The 17,245-nt window shown below is 35.8% G+C and overlaps 1 protein-coding gene across 3 annotated transcripts in view; it reads left to right on the forward strand.

Moving 5' to 3' along the window:
• LOC122277280 (E3 ubiquitin-protein ligase RFWD3) overlaps positions 1-16,746 on the forward strand; it is a 53,200-nt gene extending 36,454 nt beyond the window's left edge. The window contains exons 13-15 of one of the 3 annotated variants that reach the window (XM_043087228.1): positions 29-523; positions 9,969-10,001; positions 15,821-16,746. In XM_043087228.1, the coding sequence (XP_042943162.1) occupies positions 29-518 (490 nt within the window). In that variant the 3' untranslated portion in view covers positions 519-523; positions 9,969-10,001; positions 15,821-16,746. Of the gene's footprint in view, positions 1-28; positions 524-9,968; positions 10,240-11,081; positions 12,865-15,820 lie in introns of those variants that run through there. The other 2 variants (XM_043087227.1, XM_043087226.1) reach the window with 2 other exon arrangements.
• Positions 16,747-17,245: the final 499 nt, after the last annotated feature.

Genomic DNA, 17,245 nt, shown 5'->3' on the forward strand with positions numbered 1-17,245 from the left:
TAACATTTTTCCTTTGATTTCTGTGTAGGCCATTTTTGGTTCCTCAAACGGACAATCAAGGAGTTTGTATATCCCTTGCTTATTCTCCCAGCAGCGATGACATTGTTGCTTCGTATCGTCCCAAAGTTGAGATGTCAAATATGGCTTTTACTCAACCTTCGCTAACTCCTTCCCAAGTTATTGGTCAAGGAATACAAGGCTCCCACATTTTCTATAACCGAGTGGGAAGCAACTGCTTTCAAAAGTTGGGTTCTGCATCTGCCAATGTAAATGACATTCGACTACCAAAAAAATCTGTGATTATAGATATGGAAAGCCAAAACCGGTTGTTTGCATCTGGGGATGAAGTAACATGTGAGTTGATCTTGCAAGAGTTGCCATCGTTTGCAGTATTTCAGCATCTTAAAATACAAAAGCAGCATATTTGTGATGTGAAATACACACATGCCCTGGGTCAAGGTCTACTCAGTTGTTTAGACGAGGATAGATTGCAAATTTTCTGCATGAAGCTCTCATGAGAAAGGTAATCTCGTTTATGCAATTGTTTGTCTGACTTAAGTTTGATTAAACATCTAGAATATTTGTGTAATTTGACTGGGGTCAGTTGATCCTAACAGAAGTTTTCTATGTGAATGTTCTTTCATCTTTCAAACCTGGCGCTTCTAGCCGGGGATGATCCTTAATCTTTCTTTGTTTCCCTCTTTCTTTTTTTAGTTTTTTCATTAGTTAATGAAGATGGATCGTAGTTTTGGATTGAAGCTAAGAGGTTTGTGGTTAGTAGGAAAGGCAGAAATTCTTTCTGTATTACTGAGAGGAGCAGGATGTTGTCTAAGTCCTTCATCTCAGTGGAGGCATGGCTGTTTGGATGGCAAAGGTGATAGAGGATTGTATGAGGTTATCGGGCAATAAGAAATCTTTTCAGACAAAAAGTGAGGGTAATAGAGTTTTTGTGGTTCAAAAGTGTCAAACTGCATTTGGGAGGTTTGTGAAGCTGGTTGAGTATGGCGCTGGTATGGGAAATGGAATTATTGTGATTCCAGAAGGGAGGAAAGGGGGTGGGTGGGCAGGTTTTGTAAGAATAATAAGAGAGATGGTTGATTATAGAAACTCTGTTTTAGTTCCTGAAAACAGTGTTGTTTCTTTGGATGGTGGTGGTGAAAAGGATACCTGAGGTAAGAAGGTGATTTCGGAGACATCTTTAAAAGCTGTTAATCTACATTGTGAAGCATCTTACCTGTTGGCCTTAATGAATTCTAGGCAGGAGGTTTCTTGTCCTCAACAGATTTATGGCAATGGTAACTTCAGGAAGGACGAGTCTGTGCTGGATGGTAACATAAGGAATGACGTTTTGTGGAGGGAGCAGTTTCATGGAAGGAAGATTGGCTGGCCTTCAGAGTTGCTGCAAAAAGTTGGAGAGGTTGAAGGGACTATGGCATGTAAGGGCAGAAATAAAATTAATTGGTTGGAAGGAGAGGTTGGAGTCATCTTTGAAGGAGGTAGATGAAGGGTTGGGTGTGTTTATGGGCTTGGGCCTATCTGTAGTGGATAAGGTAGAGGGAAAAGGGATGGTGGAATTGAGGAGTGGACCTAAGCGTCTTAAAAATAATAAAGTTGATGGGATGAAGTGTGGGCTGGATCGAGGCCTAGTAATTGGGCCTGGGCAATGGAGGGCTAAGCCCCTACGTGAGAAATAGGGCTCTAAAAGTCTTGAGTGGAGTGGAGGCCCAGGCCAAGGTCTCGGTGGCTCCGATAGGTCCTTTGACATCACAGACAAAGTCTTCGGTGGCAAGCGAGTCTTTGAGAGGCTCTTTGACGGTGGCTTATCCAACGATGAACCTCCTTTTACACGGATATGAGAATTGGAAAATTGAGGAGGCTCAGAACAAATCCTCAATGGCTTAGATGGTTGCGTGTTCATCACAGAAAGAGACGATGGTGGTTGTCGAATCCTTTGGGGGTTCTCATGTGGCGAGTTTAACTCCAGCGAAGGGGGGTTTGTTGATTTCCTCTGAGGCCAAGGTCTTGAGGGGAGATTCTTATGTCGGTGTTGGGAAATTCTCATCTCAGCAATTATTGACACCTATGGAGTCATTTTTTGAAGGTTTTGAAGGTTCTGTGTAGGTGTTAGAGGGGGTGGAAGTGGAGGATGTAACGGGAGATGTGGGAATTGAGAGGTAATGGCTTTGGGTCTATTGAGAAGTATGTTTTTTGGGGTCCCTTGCATCGAAATGTATAATTTATAGCTGCAAATGGTTCTTGGTGCGGAGGAGGATGCTAAGGCTAGTGAGTTAAGGGAGCTTAGGGTAGGTGTGAAAAAAGATCTGACTGAACCAGTGGGTTTCGTCTGGTACCAGTTTTATTTTTCTCAAAACAGGTCGAAGCCGGTCCGATTTCGGTTTTTCTTTTTCTAACATTGGACCGAATTAGACCGGACCGGTTCATATATATTTTAATTTTATAATATAAAAAATATTTTATATATTCTATATAATTTTTATATATAATTATATATAAAATTATTTTATATTATATGCTAAATTGTTAATTAATATAATATTAAATTTTATAATCCTATTATTAATGTATAATAATAATCTAATAACATAAACATTGAATATAACATAAAATTAATTTTATAAATCTCAATATAACATTAGATATAACATTATCATTAAAAACTTTAATTTTTGACATAAAATTAATATAACATAAAACTTTAATATTAAACATTAACATTTGATCATATGTTATTAATATAAACTATATATATTAAGGATAAATACATTTCATAGCATAATAAATTATAATATATATTCTTTTTGATAAACATATTTCTATACATTTGATCATATGCGCTCATATAAAAAGTGTATGTAACCATCATATTATCACTAACATATATGTAACCGAGCATATTATCACCAACATATGTAATCAAATATATAAATAATTTAGACGCTAACATATTATCACTAGCATATTAATAGTATATATTAGTATTAATACTAATATTAGTATGTAACACCCCGTTCCCGTAGGATAGAGACGTTACTAACAAACATGATAAAATGCCTGGTAAAGAGACTCATTACTCTGAAATATCTCATTTATTGAAAAAGAAACTTAATCCTTGTGTAAATGACACTTATTCATCTCTAAATCCTTATACTAAATCTACTCCTGGTCATCCAGCTCTGCATCATCATAATCACCATCTGTGGCAATCAACATAGAAGAAAACAAAAAAAAAACAACAAAAATGAGTCGAATACTCAGTAAATAATACATCATATCGTAAAATACTATCTAGCTTAACATAAATTTGGTTTTTAAAACCTTATCATAACTTTCATATAACATTCATGGATTAACAAGAGCGGAAACATTCATAATCATGGCAAACATGAAGCGTGAATGCATGAGTAACTTGTCTATCTTGAATTGTACTTATTTCATGGTGAACCACACTTGAGTCCATGGCACTACATAACTTGTCATGTAGTGAAACACGTTTGAGTTCGTGTTTCACTTAACTTGCATAACATGAAGTGAAATATGCTTGAGTCTGTATTTCACTTATCCTGCTTGACGTGGAGTGAAACACGCTTGGGTCCGTGTTTCACTTATCTTGCTTGACATGGAGTGAAACATGCTTGGGTCCGTGTTTCACTTATCTTGCTTGACATGAAGTGAAACATGCTTGCTTGACATGAAGTGAAACATGCTTGGGTCCATGTTCACTTAACTTGCATGACATGGAGTGAAACACGCTTAAGTCCATGTTTCACTTAACTTGTGGTAACCACGCTTGAGTCTGTGGTACCGTCTTAGCATAACTGTGGTAAACACGCTTGGGTCCGTGTTACCTTAAAATGTTTATCTTTCTTGATGCATGATAATTTTCTTGGACTTCTTAGACTTTTCTAGCATGGCATATTCTTGTACATGGCATGGCATAACATGATATATTCTTGTACATGGTATAGTATAGCATGACATGGCCTAACATGATTTAATCATTTTATGACATTTCATGGCATGCATGATCTGAGAACTAATGAACATGTCATACATGATCTGGCTATTTATTACATGGCATGCTTGACTTAAGTTATTGCATGAACAATACATGGCATATATGGTCTAAGTACTACATGAATGAAGCATGCATGATCTGGCTATTTTAATTCATAGAATACCTATCTTAAATTATTATATGATCGTATCATGACTTCCATGTGATTTTAGTAACATTCAATCCATCAATCAACAATTCATAAAAGCATAACATATATATAGGCTTACTTTCATGTAAATCATCGTAATTCATAGAAGTTCATGAAAGCGATCTAACCTTGACTTGGCTCTTAGCGCAACGTAGATAACCATCAAAACCATATCATATTATCATACCCAATTATAATATTTACATTGCGCGTACATTTATATGATCATACTATTTACCTCTTAGCGCTGCTTTCGAAATCTCACGTCGTAGCTCGTGACCTATACGAGGCACTAGACGTTACTAATCTTTCTAGAAAACGTGTCGTAGCAACCTAATTACTTAAAATCTTACCATAGGGATAATTTAATAAATAAGTAATTAATAAAAAGAATAAATATAATCATAACATAACTAAATAATTTCTAACTGAATTAACCTAAATTTTATAATTAATACTAAGTATACTATTAGTAATCGACTGTATATAAATAACTATATATTAACACTATAGTCTATAATACAATTATAATATATACTATAATATATCACTATATTATTATATACTATAATATATATACCGGAAAAACTGGACCGAACCAGACCGGAACCAGTAAAACCAGAAGTATTGGTTTAAGGGTGTAATCTATGCAGAATCAGTTTTTCATATCTCAAAACCAGTGAATACTGGTTCAGTTCTAATATATGTCTAAAACTTGACTGAACTAGACCCGTTACACATCTAGCTTGAGTGAGTCTGATGATGAATTGGATCTTGATCCGTTGAACTCTTTCCATCCTGAAATTGATTGACCCAATAATTCATCTGATTGGGTGTTGAGGAAAGTGGATGAAATTAAGGAATGTGTGGGTATCTCTTGTGTTGGTTTTTGAGGAGCAATTTAGAGCACTTTTAATAGCTATTGAGGCTGGTCAATCTTTTTTGGCTAGATCTGCCTCAAAGAAGGAGAGGGAATTGAAGGGAGTATCATGTCCAATAAATTATAATACAAAGGGAGGATGTGCCTTTAGAGATAAAGGCAAGGAGAGGGTTGTTTATGGTCATCAATGAAACCAATGATCATCTCTTGGAATGTGAGGGGGCTGAACGACTATAGAAAATGTCTTTGGGCGAAGAATTTGATTTGAAAATGGAGGGCTGATGTTTTCTGTTTCCAAGAATCCAAGCTGAAATTGGTTAATCAAACAATTGTTAACAGTTAATGGTGCTGTCAATGTGTGGGATGGGTTGAATTAGTTTTGAAAGGGGCTTTGGGTGGTATTACAGTTATGTGGGATAATAGGGTGGTGGAGATGGTATATTATTATGTGGGAAAATTTATGGTGGCTTGTTGATTCAAGAGTATGGATGATGGAGTTGAATGGGCTGTCACTGGGGTATATGGTCCTAATGTGGATATTAGTTGGAGAATTTTATGGGATGAAATGGCGGCTGTTAGCTGCTGTTGGAATGTTCCTTGGTGTTTTAGAGAGGATTTCAACATTACTCGGTTTCCTATTGAGCGAGTGGGAGATAATTATTTCTCTAATGCCATGAATGCTTTTTCAGATCTGATTGTTGAGCTTGATTTGATTGATTTACCAATGGGTTGGTGGGGATTTTATGTGGTCCAATGGAAGGGCATGGTCTAGGCTGGACAGGTTTCTGGTTTTGGCTTCTTGGGAAGTTTGTTTTCCTGATTTGAGCCAGAAAAGGTTACCGAGAATGTGTTCTGACCATTATCCTATTATGTTGGAGTGTGGGAGCATTATCAGAGGGCATAGGCATTTTAAATTTGAAAATATGTGGTTGGAGGATGAGGGTTTTGTGGATAGGGTGAGGGTGTGGTGGTCTTCATACTCTTTTTTTGGTACCCTGAGCTCTCTACTGGCTGGTAAACTTAAAGCATTAAAATTAGATCTGAAGAAATGGAATGTGAAGGTGTTTGGGAACAGGGAAAATAAAAGGAAACTTTTGATGCAGCCGCTGCAGAGTTTGGAGGAAAGGGAGTTGTTGGGGGACATTTCAGGTGAGGAATTGGAGAGAAAAAAAGTGGTGGATGAATTAGAGATCTCTTTAATGTAGGAAATCTCTTGGAGGGAAAAATTTTGGGTCCTTTGGCTGAAGGAAGGTGATAAGTGTACGAAATTTTTTCACCGTATGGCAAACTTTCATCGAAGAAATAATGCTATTGAGGCTCTTCATGATGGTGAATACATCATTTCAGATCAAGGTCATTAAGGATTACATGGTCAATTTTTATGAGAAGTTGTTTAGGGAAGAATACTCGTGGAGGCCAAAGCTTGATGGGCTGTTTTTTGACTCCATTGACCAGGTAAGTGCAGAATGGTTAGAGTGAGCTTTCGAAGAGGATGAAGTTCTTGATGTGGCTAGAGGAATGGCAAGGGATAAGGCTCTGGGGTTAGATGGTTTCTCAATGGCTTTCTTTCAAGTTTGTTGGGACAGTGCAGGATGATATTATGAAGGTTTTTCTTGAATTTTATACATCTATGAAATTTGAGAAAAGTTTCAATGCTACATTTATCGCACTTATTCCCAAAAAGGTTGGGGCTGTGGAGATGCGTGATTCTCGTCAGATTAGTTTGGTAAATGGGGTATACAAGATCATCTCTAAGGTGTTAGCTAATCGTATGAGTATGGTGTTGGGAAAAATTATATCGAAATCTCAAAATGCCTTTGTAAGGGGGAGACAAATTCTTGATTCGGTTTTAATTGCTAATGATTTGTGGATGGCAGAATTAAATTAAATGAATCTGGAATTTTGATAAAATTGGACATGGAAAAGGCATATGACTAGGTGAGTTGGGATTTCCTCTTGTACTTACTTGGGAGATATGGTTTTGGGGAGAAATGGTGTATGTGGATCAAGCACTGCATTTAAACGTTGAGATTTTCCATAATGGTGAATGGTACCCTGGTTGGATTTTTTATTAGTTCACATGGTTTGAGACAAGGAGATTTGCTATCTCCTTTTCTTTTTGTTCTTGTCATGGTTGCGTTGAGTAGAATGATTGAATTAGCCATAGAAGGAAGGTTCTTGCCGGGTTTTGAGGTGGGTGATGAGGATCGGAATAACATTAAATATCATCTTCTTTTTGCTGATGACATTTTAATTTTTAGTGAGCCCAACCAAGAACGAACATCTTCAGTCTTTGAGGGCCTTGTTGTTATAAGTTTTGAAGCTGTATCGGGTCTCAGGATTAACCTTAACGAGTTTGAAGTTGTTCCGGTGGGTGCAGTAGCCAATATTTTAGATTTGGCTAATATTTTGAAGTGTAAGATATCTTCGTTGCCCTGAAAGTATCTTGGTTTTCCATTGGGCGCTTCTTATAAAGTTATACTTGTCTAAAGGGGGACAAATTACTTTGATAAAGAGTACATTGTGTGATCTCCCTACGTATTTGCTTTCACTTTTCCCTTTGCCGGCAGGGATAGCAAAAAGAATTGAGAAACTCTATCGTAGTTTCTTATGGGGAGGTATAGGAGAGGAAAAAAGGTTTCATTTGGTGAGTTGGAACATGGTTTGTCAACCGATCTCTTGTGGGGGATTGGGAGTGATGTTTAAGAAAGCACTTTTTGGAAAATGGCTTTGGAGATATCATGTAGAGAGAGATGCTTTATGGAAGAATGTTGTTGGGGCGAAATATGGGAGTTTTTGGGTTTTTGTTTTTTTTTGGGGGGCGGGGGGGGGGGGGGGGGGGGGGGGGGGGATGGATGTTCTAATGAAGTTAGAGGAGCGTATGAGGTGAGTTTATGGAGATTCATTAGGAATGGTTAGGCGGAGTTTTTGGGTGTTTTTTTTTTTTTGGGGGGGGGGGGGGGGGGGAATGTTCTAATGAAGTTAAGAGGAGTGTATGAGGTGAGTTTATGGAGGTTCATTAGGAATGGTTGGGGGGAGTTTTCGAATCATATGACATTTAAGGTGGGGGAAGGGAAGAAGATTCTTTTTTGGCATGACATTTGGTATGGGGAATCAGCTCTTAATATTTTGTGGAATTTTGATTTTATTAGAGGTGCAAATGATTGGGAAGTGAATGTTGTTTCTGATTTTTTGGGATGAATTTATAGTTTAAAAGTGATGCAGGGAAGAGAGGACAGTATAATGTGGGACCATGTTGGAAATTCTAGGTTTTCAGTTAGTTCTTTTTATAAGGCGCTTACATGTCAGTCTGTCTGTGCATTCCCTTGGAAAAGCATTTGGAGAGTGAAAGTACCTACTAAGGTGGCGTTCTTTAGCTGGGTGGTGGCTCTAGGAAGAGTATTGTAACGCTCAAATAGAAGGCTCAAATCACATGACCTATACTCCAAAAGAATCAGTCAATGATACAATTGGAGCCTCATTGGAACCTTATAAAGAGCAAAAACTCCTTATTCCTAAGCAATGTGGAATCTCATTCACCACCTACCCTTATCCTTATCATATGGGATATCACAATCTCTCCTTTAAATTCCCGACACCCTCGTCAGGCCTGTCTGTTGTAGGTGGCATGACTCAAGTCCCACATTTCTGATTGAGATATGCTCTAATACCATTTGTAACGCCCTAATGGAAGGCCTAAATCACATAGCGTATACTCCAAAAGGACTAGTCAATGATACAATTTGGAGCTCAATTGGAACCTTATAAAGAGCAAGAACTTCTTATTCCTAAGCAATGTGGGATCCCATACACTACCTACCATTATCTTTATCATATGGGGTATCACAAGTATTGACTACAGATAACCTTAGAAAACTTGGTTTGTATATAGCTGACTAGTGTGTCATGTGCAAGAAGGGATGTGAATCTCTAAATGATCTCTTTCTTCATTGTGAGGTGGCAAACTTTGTGGAATGAGGTTTTTGGTCGGACTGGTATATATTGGGTGATGCCTAAGGAAGTTGTGCATCTTCTTGCATGTTGGTGAGGTTTTGAGGGAAGGCATAGCTGCAAGATGGAAAATGATCTCTTTGTGTTTAAGATGGTGTCTTTAACTGGAAAGGAATGGTAGATGTTTTTGAAGAGAGAGCGTTCTTTGGGTGAACTTTGGAATTTTTTCTTTTCTACTTTGTGGGCTAAATTCTTTGTAAGGAATGATGATAATGTATTGAATTTGTATTAGCCTTTTTCCTGCTTTCTAGAGTGTAGTAGGTAATAATGATGATGATGTATTAGCCTTTGTATACATCCTGTGTACTTGGGTTGTGATTATTCTTGGTAATATAATTTCCTTTCAATTAAAAAAAAGAAAAAAAGAAAAAGAAAAAAGAAGTTTTCTATGTGAAACATCCAGTTTAACACTCACTACTATCAAATAGGCACTGTGGCCTTTTGTTTTTATTTGTAAAATGAGTTCTTTTTTGTTCTTTTTAATTATTTTGGAAACTGATCCTGTTGCTGCATTAGTATAATTAACGTTGCAAATTGATTGTATAATTTTTTCACAACAATCTGTGTCCGTCGGTTGCTTTCTTGGTCATGGAATTTCAAAAAGTAATCATTTTGTACTGCCCTTTTTGTTCCATTAGAAGTAGCCTTTTTTGTTTTTTTGTTAGTTTTAAAAACAATAATGGAATTCTTCCCTACCAAACCTCCTTGAATGCACTTGGCTACAAAAAGTACAAACTAAAAAGATAAGAACTTTTCCACTTGCTTGGGTTCAGGTTCACTGCAGGTGGTGATGTGGTTGGTTTTTTGCATAATTTGTGTTAATCTTTGTTCTCCTCACTTGACTTTTGCAGGTTTTCGAACTTCCTTTCTGAACTTGTTAAGAGGTGAGGATTGAACTTCTTTGCTAATAGTAATATTAGAAAAGGTGTAATTTAGGTGCATGCCAAGCCACTTTTACCAGAACGCTTTGTGAGGTTAACTTATATTGAAATTGTTTTGTCTCATGAAAATTAGATGGTCAAGGTTCAAATGAAGGTTTTAGGTAGCTGCTTAGGCGATCTGGTTGCGCTCTGTAAAGTTACTTGTTATGTAATGTCTAATGCCTAGTGATGTTGGTCAGAATCCACCAGTCATTTATTTTGTTGGTCTAGGCTATATCTAGGGACGGCCTAATACCAATCGAGATGTAGAGCAAAATTTAAATTAGTCCATTTTTGTTATAATATAAGGAGATATCAATCATTATATTAAACATTTTCCAAATTTTAAAACTATAAAATGCGGCTTTATTTGAACTTTTCAAATAAATTTTTGGAATTTTATATTTAATGCAAAAATTTTAAATAAGGCCTCATTGTAACTTTTGTGTCTCAATTTAGCAAAACCTTAGAGCAAATTATTTAAAAATATAAGTTATTCGTTGTATTAAAAATAAAATTTAGTATGACGGAGCATTGCGAACATTAAAAAACATAAATTTTATTTAATTTTTTATTTAATGAAATTGTTTATATATATATATATATATTTAAAAAAAAATTAAACACATCTCACTTTTAATTTTGAGAACATTGAATAAGGTGGAGCCTTAGACAATTGCCAAAATGGCCTTAACCCACGGATGGCCTGGCTTACCCATGCTTGCTAATCTTTCACAGCCAAGTGATTCAAAGCTTTCTTGTTCAATTAAGGCTTAAGGTTTAGCACCAACTAAAGAAAAGGTTACAAGGTTGAAGGAGAATCGTGTGGTGTAAGGGTGAAGAAAGGGTTGTTTTATATTACACAAATTTTGTATCCAGTCATTTTTATGTACTTTTTGTATACTATTAATGTGATTGGTTGCATCATCTTTTTATTATAAAATAATTGATTTGACCAATTACATCATTAGAATTTGCAAAGAGTAAGCAAAAGTGGATGCCAAGACTTAGACTAAGTTTTTATACCTTTGAATCTCTTGTTAGTTTATGGTGCGTTTGGATGCATTCATGGATTTGAGCATGAGGAGTTCTTAACAAGCTGGTGAGGAGCTTCTGGTGGGGCCATTAATCACAGGAACACAAAATACACTAGATCCATTGGAATCAACTGAAAAAAGTAAAGAGCCAAAGAGGCCTGGGACTAAGGGCTTTTTCCAACTTCAACTTAGCTCTTCTAGCCAAACCAGGCTGGAGAATTGTCATCAACCCAGACTCCCTTGTTGCATAGGTTCTTAAGGAAAAATACTTCAATAACAGTTCCTTCGTCTCCACTAAGTTAGGCCAGAATTCTTCTTATCTTTGGCAAAGCTTCCTAGCAGTGAGATCTCTGCTCAAAGAAGGTTTGATCTGGAGAATTGGAGATGGAGCTTCTACTGAGATTTGGAATGACAGATGGCTCCCAAGGCAATCGATCTTCAAATCCCCCAACTCAATTAGGTTCTTGCAGGTTGACACCAAAGTCTCTTATCTCATTAATGAAACTACTAAACAATAGAAGAGAGACCTGGTCTATGCCATGTTCTCAAAGGAAGAAGCTGATTGTATCAATGCCATACCCCTTAGTTCATACCCCAAACCAGACAGAAGAATTTGGAGATGCACCACCTCTGGAGATTTCAGTGTCAAAAGTGCCTACCATCCACTAACTGAGATGCACAACCTCAAGTTCATCTCAGCCCCTTTGGACCAAAGTTTGGAACCTGAACATCCCAAATGCCACCAAAACCTTCATCTGGAGGGCCTGCCTTAATGGATTTCCTACCCGAGACAACCTACTGAAAAGAAATGGCATAGAGGATCCTGCCTGTCCAATCTGTAGTCTACAACCAGAGACTGTAGGGCACATCCTATGGAACTGCCCTTCAGCTAGGGACATGTGGGTACTAAGCACAAGGAAGCTTCAGAAAGCTAGCCCTCTTTTCCATCACTTCCAAGAACTAGTAGAAGGCTTCATAGAGAATTTGGCCCCAGAGGAACTGAAACTATTTGCTGTTACCTCGTGGTTCATATGGAAGAGGAGAAATGATATGGTGTTTAAGGAAATCTTCCAACACCCTTCTAAGGTGTCCCAGCAATCATCTTATCTAATTGAGGAATTTCAGTAGATACCTTAGTAAGGAAAGACTCAGATAACCTCCAGTTAGCATCATACACTTTGGGAAGCACCACCCCAAGGTAAAATTAAACTGAATTGGGATGCATTACTCTCTAAATCCACCTGCAAAGTGGGAGTGGGAGTAGTCATAAGGGACTAATCATAAGGGATTGGGAGGGAAAAGTTTTGGCCACTCAGAATGCAGCATGATCTATTCCCTGATCCCCTCATGGTAGAAGCATATGCAGGATTCCAAGCCTCCTTATTTTGCAAGGCAATTGGTTATAGAGACATCATCATAGAAGGGGATTCACTACAGGTTGTGTCAGGCCTCAACTCATCAACTGAAGTCCAAACCTACACAGGCCAGCTCATTGCAGACACAAGATCAACCCTTAATTCTTTTTCCACTTGGTCAGCAAGGCACACTGTGAGAGCAAATAATTCTGTTGCTCATGCCTTAAGTAAGGATGCGTTAAGCATCAATAGTTACACCACATCTTTTGATTTCATTCCCCACTGTATTAAAGACTTGATTTAAGCATTGTCAATATAGTCTTTGTTTCAAAAAAGTTTATTGTTTGAATCATATTTAAAACTTGGATTTGGGTTTGCACCAAAGTCGTACAAAATTTAACTTTTTCAAAATCTTAGATAGACTCTGTTTGGATAGTGAGTTGAGATGAAAGTTAAATAAAATATTCTTAGAATATTAATTTTTCATATTATTATTGTCTTTGATTTTGAAAATGTTGAATTATTTATTATATTTTATATGAAAATTTAGAAAAGTTGTAATGATAAGATGAAATGGGATGAGTAGAGATGACTTCTCAATCCAAATGAGACCTTAAAGTCATGGTTGCCTTGAATCCAAAACTAAATTTAAATCTAAACCCAAATTAATTTATTCACACGTAAAGCTTTTTTAAAGGAAGAGATTATGCTTTCAACATAATGTAATATGTTTATTGCAATATGGAAAATCTCATTTTAATTTCTCGTTTGAGTGAAGTTTCTTTGAAACGACTCAATTGTAGTCGTGAAATATACCAACTTCTATTCGACAAACATGATGTGGATGCGTTTTTCCATCTAGGCAAGAAGCCAAAATATATGGTTGAATGTCCACAATGGTGTGATGGTTGGACGCACTCATCCATGGTTTAAATATTAAATAAAGTGTAAATAGCAAGAGACAATGAGATTTACGTAGCTCGGCAGAAAGGTCTACGTCCACAAGTATTTTGAAGGTAAAATCTACTATATTTGATAATTTTACAGGCTCTCTTGACTCATTTTAGTCTCAGTTATAGTGGAGAAAATTGAAATGAGAAAATATTAGAAATGAAGAAGGCGTCTCTGATGTGTGGAAGTAAGAGAGTTTTGAAGAAGTCTATACCTTGTCATGCCTTTTCTCTATCTCTTTCATTCCCTTTGAGCCAAGACTTCTACTTTAAGATCTCATTTGATTACATAGATAAGATAAGAGGAGATAAAAGTTATAAAGTTGAGTAAAATATTATTAAAATATAATTTTTTTAATTATTTTTTATTTAAAATTTAAAAAAGTTGAACTATTTATTATATTTTATATAGAAATTTAAAAAAATTATAATAATTATATGAAATGAAATGAAATAAAATAGTTAAGGTAACTAGGTCATTCTTAAGTAACGTTTTCCATTTTATCAATCCAATTTCTTTAGGTCCTTTCAGTTTTGTATTTGCAAGGCCACTTTATGTCCCCTCAAGCCTAGCATGCCAGGTCACTTGCTTTTGTCTTTACTTTCTTTCTTTGCAATGGGCTTCTAATACACCGTTGGGCTGAGTTTATCACATTCTATATTTTATATAATAACCCACTAGAAATTCAGTGAATGAATTTATTTAGACTCTATGAATATCGTAAAATTATGAAAGAATTTTACATAAATTTTACTCTAGATTTTACTCTATTAGCATAATTAGTTTCCTATCAGCTATGGCGACGGAAGTGCGGTTTTAATTGTTTAAGATATTTAGAGTTAAATGAATATTTAAAATTTTACGGTGCAATAATACCTTTTTTATTTTTTGGAAGAAAAGTGCTCGAAAATACCTTTTTAATTATTCGGGGCACTTAGGAGTTGAATTTTACTAAACAAATTGCATCACTAAACTTGTATGATTATTTAGAATTTTATGATGCAATGCTTGTTTTCGTCATTTTTCTAGTGAATAGTAACACCCAAGATAGCAACATGTGACATCAAATTCAAATGATTGTCAAATCGCTATGTGATTTTATCCAAATCAATCTTGAGAAGTTTTTAGTGGATACTTGGCAAGATCTTAGTCACATTTAGTTAATAGTGTAGGAACCTTGGAACTAAGATGAATCATGAGATAGAAATGTTTAGGAATGGAAGGAAAATCAAGCATTTTGATCATGCCACCTAAGCCAAACACTATACCATCCAACCAAACACTTTGTGGCCAATCAAATGAGGGTTTCAATCTTAGTGAAACTTCAAACGATTAAGATCCAATTTAAACCCCAAAACTATGGTGGAAGCCCAAACCCTAAATGGCCAATTTTAGCTTAAGTCATTGATCACTTGCTTAAATCACTTTCACATGCTATTAACCACTCAAGTACATGCTATTTACACCCTTATTTATTTTTTGATATCCTGGTAATTTCATTGGGTCAAGAAAAATTAGAATTGGACTTCATAGAAACCGAAATCCCAAACAAACTCTCTTTAAACCCTAAAGTGAGGCCTAATTGGTTAAGGTTCATTAAGGCCCATAAAAAAGCACCACCAATGCAAAAATTCTTGAGGAAGTTTCGTCCACCTCCCTAGGCTGTCCTATGGTTGCCATGTCAGCCCAAACAGTACATGGATGGGAGGCCAAACCACCACCCCTCTCGTTAGAAACAACTGAATACCATGGGCTTAGTTGCCCATGGTTTTGCCCTTTGTATTGGCTGCAAAACCTCCATCAAGTGGTTATTCACCCATCCCCCATCATCCCTCTCCTCCTATATAGAACGTCCATTTTAGCCCATTTACCATTTGGTCACTTACTTGAAGAAAACTTGAGGGGAGGTTTCTAGTAGTTTTTTTTTTTTGCTGTTCTTGACCCATTTTTTAATAGCCTTTGTAAGTTGCTTCTCACAAAAGTTCCTTGATAGGATTTGTTCCTGTTTTATTCTAGTTTCCAATGATATATTTTGTGTCATTTTTCATGGAGTATTGATTGGTGAAAAGTGGGTTTGAGAATGTAAAGGTCATATTGGGTGATAATTTGGATGATGGTGTGAAATCTTGATGTTTTGATTTAGTTTTTGTTAATTTTAGGGGTATATATTGATATAATGAAATACTAACACATTATTATACATATTATGAGTTTAATAAAAGCATGTTATCATTTTTATTAAAGAGTTATACAATTTTTCTTTGAGGTTGAAACTGGAAAACACAGAACAACTTATGTTTTGAGGTTGTGATATTAGTTGGTTCTTGAAACTTTGTCCAATGGCTATGAAATTATTATATATGATTTTCTTAAAACCTTCATTTATGTGTTAAGAAGCTTTTTTTGAATAGAAGTTGATTTAAATATTTACTGGAAGCAGGTTATGCATGAAAATGTTCAGTTAAGCCACAAACACCAGGCTCTCAGGTTTACTTGGAGCTTTAATGGAATTTTGACATGTGATCCTATATTAAATGCTCAACTTAAAGTTTGTAACTTGAATACGATGTATATGATTTTATTTCTTGAAGGCTTACTACATGGAAGTTTCAGATTTAGTGTGTTTGTTCTAAGACAAAACATGTGTGGTACACGGTTTAGACTTAGTATGCATGCCGAATGGTTTGAAAATGAGTTTTGTCATTTTGGTTGTTTTTCCAGCATGATTATCACTTGGGTTTGATCTATGAACATGTTAAGAGTGTATTTATGAACTTTTGGAGTCCTTGGAGTTGATTTGAAAAGTATTAGATCAAGAACATCAATGGTTTGTTCTATTTGACAAAAATTAAGTGTTTAGGCATTTTTATTCATATGAGGATTCTTGGTTTTCATAAAATGATTATTTTGATGTCTTAGGATGACATTTAGAACATAGGATATGATTTTTAGTGTTGCATGAATCGGTTTAAGTATATGTTTTGAATTTTGAAGGAATTGCAACAAAAACTAAGACTTTCTTAATGTAAATCGGCTAATGCATAGTTTGTATGTTTTTTTTTTTTAATTTAAATTATTCTAATTGAAATATTGGGTTTAGGACATAGTTTACATAAGGAATGTAAATTTTGGTAGAATTTGGAGTTTGTATGTAGAGTCCTTAATTTAGGAGCAAAATAGTCATTTTCTGCAAGTAGATGGGTAAAATGATAATTTTTCCATACATTAGTGAATTTTATGTTTTAAATGTTTTGTGGGATATTTGAACCCCTAGAATTATCTCATTTTAGCTCACGCTATTTTTTGCTACTTTTACGTCACTTGTCATCACTGAAAGTTAGCCCATAACTTATTTTCTGGTGTATTTTTATATGTACGATAGTAAGCCATATTTGTCATACTATTGTAATTTACAATTATTATACATGTTCTAATATGCCATGCCATGTAAAATATTTCGAGTACAAGCTTATTTGTTACATGCCATGTTATGCCATGTAATATGTCATGTCATGTCACAAAAAATAGTATTTTCAAATCAATAGAGTCTTTTATCTTTATTCATACCCTAAGTGCCAGGATGATGTATTATCCTAGTGGAACTCTATTGTTCATGATGGAGTGTTTAAACTAGTTTGAAATTCCATGAGTTGACAAAAAACCATCAACAGGCTTCGAACGAGACCTAAGTAACTAATTGCAGGAATGAAGTTAGGCAACCAACATCGGTGATGCCAACCTCATGTTTATCAGTTTCCCTTACCAACGAATGGAATTGTTTAGACCAACCATGGATTTCTGTGGCTTGAGTGACTTAGGTTTTGAAGGTCCTAAGTTCACCTAGTGTAATAATAGAGAGGGAGAT

This window comes from Carya illinoinensis, chromosome 9 (assembly GCF_018687715.1).
Source record: "Carya illinoinensis cultivar Pawnee chromosome 9, C.illinoinensisPawnee_v1, whole genome shotgun sequence".
In the NCBI taxonomy this organism is placed as follows: Eukaryota; Viridiplantae; Streptophyta; class Magnoliopsida; order Fagales; family Juglandaceae; genus Carya; species Carya illinoinensis.